The sequence below is a fragment of the Malaclemys terrapin genome, chromosome 2 (genome assembly GCF_027887155.1).
Source record: "Malaclemys terrapin pileata isolate rMalTer1 chromosome 2, rMalTer1.hap1, whole genome shotgun sequence".
In the NCBI taxonomy this organism is placed as follows: domain Eukaryota; kingdom Metazoa; phylum Chordata; order Testudines; family Emydidae; genus Malaclemys; species Malaclemys terrapin.
The window spans coordinates 34,606,928-34,616,437 of NC_071506.1; the positions used below are offsets into that span (position 1 = coordinate 34,606,928).

Sequence of the window (9,510 nt, forward strand, 5' to 3'; positions counted from 1 at the left end):
ACAAACCATTATACGTCACTTATGAAAAAAACAAAAGCATTTGGGTTAACATTTAATGCCATATAGGGAAGCCATAAAAATGCTTTGGGACCTATATCAGAAGAACATAATCCTCAATTTGTATCCAAGCATTTATCTGCCATTATGAAGTGGACATTACCAAAAGTAACATAGCTAACTGGGAATATAAACTATGCAAAAAATAGAATCAGACAGTCTTTGTGCCATACAATCAGTAATGTTGATCATTTATTAACAATCAAGACACCAGTCATGCACTAGAAAGCCTTTCCAACTAATAACTTTCGTAATCATATCCCATATCATATACTGTTTTATAATATTAACTACACTAATAGATTAATGCATATTAGATAAAAATTTATAGGTTTAAAAGCAAACAACATGTTTACTTAAGAATAAAAAGTAATTAAAAAGTTTCTTCAAAAATGAAGGATTTAAAATGCTTTACACAAAACGTAAAAGTTGCCATCATTTATTATTATATACTAACTTTAGTAAACATAACACTTAATCAGGAACATGCTGCTATTTTATTTTCCAAATTAAAAGACAGTGAAAAAGTAATTTCTACTAAGCAGGGATGTTCTACCAACACAATCCAAAGGTTTTACAGTGACCAATCTTTTTTCAACCTGCAGCTCATTTTCTTGTTTGCTAAACCAGTTCATCAATTCAAAAAATGCACCAGAACTGAGCTAGCCATATGCATTTGGAGTCAGAAATCAATGAGAAAAATGGTATTAAAAGATCCTCTCCAAGTCACATGATGGTTAGTTTTAATGTAGGTCTAGGATACAGACATCAATGAAGTTGTATCAGCTCAGTGGTGCTGATTTTAAAACAAAATGGTTTAATCTATCTGTTTTGAAACGCCCTTGCACTTCTTCGAGTACCGACCGTTAGGATTGTTCGGCTGAATAATCTGAAGCACAGAAAAGTTTACGAAGTTGAGATCACAGCTCCTGTGTGTCCCGGGCAGGAAAAGTGAACTATGGATACTATTAGGAAGAAGATTTTTTGACTACGACTCACCAATACACCTGGTTTCTAACCAAAACAAAAACATTTCCCCTTCAAAAGTGTTGCACTTCCGAAAACAACAAAAGCGACTATCTGCAAATGTTTTTTTATGCAAACCAAATCCTACAGGGAGGTGCAAAGCTTTGCATAATGCAAACCTAAGCGAGGGGAGGAAGAGAACCGAAAGATGACTAAATCAGCACTGCCCAGAGACGGTTAGTATTGAGTTGTGCAGCTCGGAGGACCCTTTCCCTACTGCTCCCTTTGCTGGAACTTTTCTTGCACGCACTTTCTGTTTCTTTGCGATGCGCTGGTGTTTCGGCAGCCTAAGCCTGGCATGGATTCCCCACCCACCCCCCAGCTGTACTTGATCCCTCGCATACTTATTTGTAAACTAGTTCGCACTGGTCTCCCAAATTAGTTCAACTTTAAAATACAAAAGTGATTGGGTTTCCAGACTGAGTGGGGGAGTTTTAAGGGAAAGGGTGAGGCAGCCACAGCTCCCAAGGAGTAGGTGCTCAGGAGCGAGGAAGCTGCTCGGACTACATCAAAGGAGCTTTTCTTCATCCCTGCCCTTTTCTCTCTACCCTCAAGCCTCTTTGGCAAAGTTTAACCCTTCCGCCCATACCCGGGACTCTCCCAAGAAGGACATAAATAAAAGTCTGCCAGAGGGAGCCTCCCTCAGGAAACTTACGTTTGATCTGCCTGGGTTTGCTCTGTTTCCTTCGGGACATGCTGCCGCTGCTCCTGCCTGGCTCCAGGTGCGGGAGGAGAGGGCTGCGGGCTGGGGGTGACAGATCAGTCGGCGGGGCTCATGGAGGAGCCGCTGGACGCCTCGCGAGGCACAGTCAAATGAGAGGGCGAGCGAGTGACAGGGAACGAGGGGCCGGGGGATCTCGGGCGAGTGAGAGGCAGCGAGGCTGAGGGGAGCGAGGAGGAGGAGGAGGAGGGAGGGAGGGAGGCAGGGGGTGGGGGGAGCAGGGAGGGCGGGGAGGGGAGCGCTCGCGCTCGCTCTCCCCGGCGTTGCTGTGCGGATGCCGCCGCCGTTGTCGCTCTCGGAGCCGCGCTCGGCTCAGACTGACGGGCTGCGGGAGGTGGCAGGAGAGGAGGGGGCGAGGGAGGGGCTTTCCAAGGCTGGCGGAGGGGGGGGGGAGTTTGTCCGTCGGGATTGACGGACACTGGCGGCTTCCACAGACAGGTCCGCCCGCAAACAGCAGCCTCCGGGGCGCGGGAGGCTTCAATTGTGGGAGCTGCTCTCTGCCCTCCGTGGGGGAAGGAGTCGGCTCCCTTCGTCCCCCTCCTCAACCCCAACTTCCCTCAGATAGGGAAAACACGAGCCAGGCACCGAGCTCCTGCACGCTGAGGTGAGACTTGTCACGCGCTGTTCCCGCGGATCACAAGCGCCCGCTGTGCTTTGGGGACCGGTTAAGTCTCCCCCCTTCCTCCCCAGCAGAACACTTCACCTCCGCTAAAGCCTCGTTGGCCAGGGGGCTCCTGGGGCTGGGTTGAAGCGGATGCTCCACGGGCTGGGCACTGGGGGTGGCGTTTCCTGGACAGTGCGTGCGCCTCACCTGGGGTTTTCCACGGGGAAGCTGGAGCCAGGCATTCCCCTGCACATATCTCCAGGGGCATGGGGTAGGTGCGTGCATGTGTAGGCATTGATAAAAGAAGAAAACGCACTTGGTGTCTGGCTGGTCCACCAGCCGGTAATCAATTATCGATAGGCCCTGAACAGACTGCATCAGATCCTGCCCACAGGTACACGGGTGTTAGTGCAAAGTAGAGCTGCTCAAACTCTTTGTTGGGAGTAGTCTAGCAAATAAGTTTAGGCTTTTTCTCTGTTCCACAACCAGGACCTGTTTTTCAACAAATTTGTTTCATTATTCACAATTGTTCAACTGATCGTTTCCGCAAGCAAATTTTAGCCTGTGATTCATTCTGAAGGTTGTATATTTGCTCCGTGGTAATAATTATTTGCATGTCTGATTGATCACTTAGGTGATATTGTTTCTGTTCTCTAATTGGACGATGGTTGGTTATAAAAGAAAAGTCCCCATTCACCACTTATATGTGAACATTCATGATTGATCAACGTATGTACTGTGCAAATAATAAAAAGTTTTTCAAAGTGGTTCAATTTCTGTTACAAATACACTAGTGAATATTTGTTCATTTTAGTGTTGATATTGCTGTCTGTAAATAGTCTTGCAAATAAAAACTTGCATAGGTAAATGTTCATGAAGAAATGAAGAGAAAGAATTGTGCGTATCAATTAAGTGAATCAGGGAGTTTTAATTACAAACTCCACCTACTCTTACTTGTCCAGTTCTATTCAGGAATTCTTCCACTAATGTCAGTCATGTTATTCCGGATTTACATCAGTTCATAAAAGGCAAAATCTGCTTTAACATTTCTTTTGAATGATGTAGATTAATATATACAATGCAGGGGTTCATTACAGGTATTCCTCAATTATGTGAACAATTTGATTAGGGTAAATGATTTCCCTCCCTATTTGCATCTCTTTTCTCTTGACCATTCTGCTGAAATGTGTTAAGGTGTTACTAATAAGTGTTTTTCCTCTACTTAAAGTGAGCATGGCATCCCACATCCTTAGTTCCATTTGCTGGTCGCCTTGAGATGTAGAGTCTTTGTGTAATAACACCCCGGTATTATGAGTAGTCATACCATTTAACTTTTAATTCAAACTGTACTACAAATTAAGTCTTACCTATGATAGGTCCCTACTGTTTAGTATAGTAAGATTTTCACCACAATCTGATCCAGACATAGGATGTTGAAGAAGAAGCAGTTATTGAGTAGGAATGGGCAAATTCCTCATGGACTTAGTGAACACTCTACTACTCTTATACTGCATACTTATTTTTTAATTAGACAACTGTTAGCTCAATTAACATGGTAAAGTTGCTTGTCTACTAACAAATGTGCTGTAATGAGTGTTCATTTCTCAGCTTAGACTGACATTTTTAAAGGGACCTAAATTAGTTAGGTGCCTGCCTTATAAATGAGAATTGGGCCCCTATCACTTAGGCACTTTTGAACATTTCAGCCCTATTCCCCAGTCAACACTGGTAGTGTCTTTGATCCAAGAGAGCAATGAATGGTTTTTGTGTTATTCGCTGCTATACTCTACCATCTGTTTATTCAGATCAGAGGAGAGACAAGGTTGGGAAGTAAATATCTTTTATTGGACCAACTTCTGTTGGTGAAAGAGACAAACTTTTGAGCTACACAGAACTCTTCTTCAGGTCCAGGAAAGGTATTATATAAATAAAATCTGTCTCCCTTTCCTACACACACGTCTTGAAATACAAGAAACTGAGATTAAGTACAGTGTTTTCAGCAGCTGGACATTATATAGATTGGATTTTGTAATGAGCAATTCTGTCACCATCATTTTTAAATTGCATGGTGTAAGACAGTTATTTCATAGATGATACAGGTGTGAAAACAGACAAAACTGAGCAGTGCTGGAAATCTACATCACAAATAAGTATTTATTCCAGGGAAGATGTGATTCCATCACTCTGCTGCATTGGGGGTCTCAGCCCAGATCCAGTGCATTGAGAGCCATATTTAAAATAACCACCGTTGTTATTAGGGTGACCAGATGTCCCGATTTTATAGGAACAGTCCCAATATTCGGGCTCTCTCTTATATGGGGCTAGGTCTACACTTCGGGGGGGGAGGGAGGAGGGTTTGACCTAAGATACGCAACTTCAGCTACGCGAATATCTTAGGTCGACTTACGTGGCTGGGAGGACGGCGGCGAGTCGACCGCTGCCGCTCCCCCGCCGACTCCGCTTCCGCCTCTCGCTGCGGTGGAGTTCCAGAGTCGACAGCAGAACGATCGGGGATCAATTTTATCGCGTCTACACTAGACGCGATAAATCGATCCCCGATAGATCGAGCGCTACCGCCGATCCAGCGGGTAGTGAAGACGTGCCCTAGGAGCCTATTACCATCCATCCCCATCCTGATTTTTCACACTTGCTTTCTGGTCACCCTATCTATATATACACTATATGGAGTACCTTGCTTTCGCAAATGTTTAAGAAGAAATGTGATTTCAGTTTCATATATTTTCTCTATTTCTAACCCATTAAGGTCATACTGGTCTGCCCAAAACTGAACATATAAAGATGTATTATTATAGTGGCTATTTAGAGACTAGCATTTGAATCAGTATTATGATTAATCAGAGCATTACATTTTAAAAATATATTTACAGTGAAGAATAAAGGTTTTTGGTAAAAGTTAAAAATTAGTTTGCAAAATTACAAGAAAAAAGTGCATTTGTTATTTAGAAATGTAACTAACAAAATTATGTCCCTAATATTCTCCAAAATCTACACTCATTCAGCACATAAGAAGATTTCCTGGTTTCTCTGCCACAGGGAATGAACAGCCATTGAGCAACAAGATAAGGTGAGTGGCATGGAGCTGCTCTACTCACCGCTGGGTGGGCACCTCCTTTTGGCTGGGGATTAGTTCTGCCAGGCCAATGCTCCTTCCTGTGGTTGCACTCTGGGTCTTGCTATCTCTGGGCTCGACTGCTCGACCACTTCATAGCATGGCCCTCTGGTCAGGTCACTGTAGTCCTCCCATTCCAGGTAAGGTGACCATATGTCCCAAAGGGAAAATGGGACACCGCGTGCCGCTAGCCCAAGCGCACCCCCCACCCCACGCGGGGCTGGTTGGAACCGCTTGTCCAAGCTCCCTCTCCCTCCTTGCATGGGACTGGCATTGCTGCTCATCTGAGCCCTGCTCGCCTCCAGTGCAAAGCTGGGGCTGACATCACTGCTCAACTGATCCCTACCTACCACCCAGGGCAGAGCTGACATCGCTGCTCCTCTCCCTCCCCCAGGCTTCCACACCCCACTTTTTTGGCAGAAGTGGGCATTTCTCCTATTTGCTCTTGCCACATCAGGAGGAGTGGCAAGCACTTTGGAGGAGAGAATTAGAATTCAAATGGTCTTGACAACCTGGAGAAGTGGTCTGAAATAAATAGGATGAAATTCAACAAGGAGTAATGCAAAGTACCACACTTAAGAATAATCAGTTGCAGAAATTCAAAATGGGAAATGACTGCCTAGAAAGGAGTACCATAGAAAAGGATCTGGGGGTTATAGTGGATCACAAACTAAATATGAGTCATAATACTGTTGCAAAAAACAAACAAACAGACATAATTCTGGGAAGTATTAGCAGGAGTGTTGTAAGCAAGATTACAAGAAGTAATTCTTTCACTCTACTCAGCAATGATAAGACGTCAACTGGTGTATACTATCCAGTTCGGTACACCACAATTCGGGAAAGATGTGGACAAATTGGAGAAAGTCCAGAGGAGAGCAACAAAAATTGTTAAAGGTCTAGACAACATTACCTATGAGGAAAGACTGAAAAGAAACCCGCAACAAACTAGGATAGTTTAGGCTGGAGAAAAGATGGCTGAAGGGGACATGATTACAGTTTTCAAGTAAATAAAAGGTTGTCATAAAGAAGGGTGATAAATTGTTCTCCTTAACAACTGAGGACAGGACAAGCTGTAATGGGCTTAAATTGCAGCAAGGGAGATTTAGGTTACACATTAGGAAAAACTTCCTAGCTATAAGAGTGGTTAAACACTGTAACAGATTACCTACGGAAGTGTGGAATCTCCATTATTGGAAGTTTATAAGAACAGGTTAGACAAACCCCTGACAGGAATGGTCTAGATAATACTTAATCCTGCCTCAGTGCAGGGGACTGAATTAGATGACCTATTGAGGTCCCTTCCAGTCCTATATTTCTATAATTCAAATGAGATGTCACACACAGTAGAGGATACAAATCTTTATAATATCATCCACTTCCTTTCATACATAACTATGATGGTAGTTAACAATGTAGACAATTAAATTATTAAGATTGAGTGAACATTCCTTAAGACAAATAGGAGTAGTTCACACCTCTCCCAGGTGTTGTTTCAGACTATCTGAAGTCAGTTTAGGCTTGTTTCACAGTTGTTTGCTTGTAATCCTTTCTATCTTTATTCTTTATACTTTGTATCACTTAATTCTATGTCCTTTTGTTAAATAAATTTGTTTTACGATTATTGTAAACCAATTCAGTGCTATGCTTGAAATAAGTGTTTGTCAGACCCTAGCTAATGAGCTGCAGCGTATTGTCTCTTTAAAGGAGCAGCATACTTAACTTCTGTGACTGTAGAGAGGCTGGACACTGCAGGGAGATGACCCTCGGGAACTCAGGAGTTGGGGTTCACTGTTTGTTACCGCAAAGGCAACATTTGGTTTGGCAGCATCCTGAAGAGTTTGCTGGCAAGGCAGACAAGCTGGTATATCATGGAGTTGTCACACAGCCAAGCAATAACAAAACTTCCATTTGCTGAGGCAGGTAACACAGTAACTCACAATTCTGGGAATCTAAGTAGATTGTCCCATAGGCAGATCATTTGGGGGAATTCAGGATTGGGAGGGTTTTGGGGTCACTGCAAAAAGTAACTGGGCAGTGGAAACCAGGATGTGACCTGCATGCGTATAGGCTGGCTGTTGATGTCAGGGCTGTGAACCACAGCAGCATAACATTTAAGGCATTCAGAGTTGCAGGGCTGGTGGTGACAACCCCTTATTGTCTGGGTTGAACCCAAAGTGTCACAGTAAGTCACTGCATTTCTCTTCATTCTGCAACCCCATCCTCCACAGGAATGGATGTAGAATCCTTATCATTACTCTACAATCGATGCTGCTAGGAAAGCACCTTTTTATAGGATCATGATGTAAAGAAACAACAAAAGAGTAGAGAGCAGCAAATACAGAGTGCTGGCAGGTGAGGGGAACAGTTTATGTCCACACTTTGACAGTACATTCATTCACTATGATGTAATCAAGCATAAAGGCGACTAAAATATTGTCTCCTCTACACTTCCTCCACCTATTCCAGTTTAACTGGCATATAGCACCCCCTTCTGGGTAATATGCAGTTTCTGTACCATCTCAAACAGCCAGATTAGGTGTCTACATTCACTCACATCCGTTTGCTGTTTATGTCCAGATTTGGCACAGCAGGTTACATTGTAATACTAATCTCTCAACAGCCTATACAGAAACATGATAGAGAATAAAAAAAATTAGAGAGACCTGGCAACATGTATGATTTTCCCACAGTAGACACAGCTATAACTCCAGTGGGGCTGTCAGCAGTCTACTGTGGCTTTATAAGCGCATCCTTTGGCTTTATTAACTCCTTTTTTTCTGCTTCAGAGTGGTATCTGTGTTAGTGTGATGTTCTTCTTTCATGGCTGCATAACAATCGCTGGTTCACATTAGCAAATGATCTCTACCCACCCATAATGAATGCACCAGTACTGTCCACATCTTATTTATTCAGAAATGGCTTTTAGTTTTACCAAATATATAAATCACAAACAAGCAACAAACAAAACCTTGACAAAATCCTGGATGGCTACACCACTACACCCTCATAACTCCTCCTTAGTTAATTCAAGAACCTCTCACTTGCACATCTGTGTTTTCCTTTAGATAAGGGATACCTTCTTCTCATTTCACATGCAATTCTTCAGTTATGTCATTTTTATAAATGAGATAGATGCACATATGAAGCAATTCCTAACTTTCAGAAGTGGGATTCAAGAGGTTTTCTACCTTCAAAGAAGCAGTCTCTTTGCATAAACTAAGGTAACTGTAATCCAGTTTTTAAAGACTTTGTACTCCAATATATTGAAGAAAAATGAAGTAGCAAATGTAGCTCAGATTCAACTGGTAATTTATAATTCCACATAATTTATGTAAATGTAACATTTGACCACATATTTCTAATGTTACGATATTACCAAATAATGTGTCAAATTATAATCCCGATTCCTACACCAAAAATACATGTCGGTCCAACAAACCACATTTGAAAACGTGCAGGAGTCCAATATGTTTTGTATGACTTAAATTGTTGAAATTTCAGTATAGTCTAGTATGAGGCCACCATGTCTTATTCACAGTATAATTTACCTCAAATGTCCATCTCTGTGAAATGCTCAAGTAGCATAGGAAAATCCAAGTAACTCAAAGTTTCAATAAAGAGAAAATTTTCAAAAATGCCTCAGTGACTTTAGATTCTAAATCCCATTTTCAAAAGTGACAGGCACTTAGGCAGCTATCTAGGTCACTTTTGACAATGGGAGCTAGGTTCTAAAGTCAGAGGCATTTTTGAAATGTTTTCTCTAGATGAAAACAGGATGCACGTTTTAATACTGAAATAGCTATAACGACATGGCTTGAGTGGTCTAGGCAAGTAAGAATTAAAATATGAAATGGAAAAATCTCAGTTGCTGATTGCTTTCCAGATTAACCCACTTTATATTTGGAAGCTTTGCCTTCACACCCCTTCAAATTCCTAACAAACACTATTTGGCAATTTCCATAAAGGGAC

General features: G+C 42.4%; 1 protein-coding gene across 2 annotated transcripts in view; it reads right to left on the minus strand.

The window, feature by feature from the left end:
- The window catches only part of ZFPM2 (zinc finger protein, FOG family member 2), a 444,680-nt gene extending 442,676 nt beyond the window's left edge, over window positions 1–2,004 (minus strand). For both annotated transcript variants that reach the window (XM_054020229.1, XM_054020228.1), the window contains exon 1: window positions 1,739–2,004. In XM_054020229.1, coding sequence (XP_053876204.1) covers window positions 1,739–1,778 — 40 coding nt within the window. In that variant the 5' untranslated portion in view covers window positions 1,779–2,004. The remainder of the gene's footprint in view (window positions 1–1,738) is intronic.
- Window positions 2,005–9,510: the final 7,506 nt, after the last annotated feature.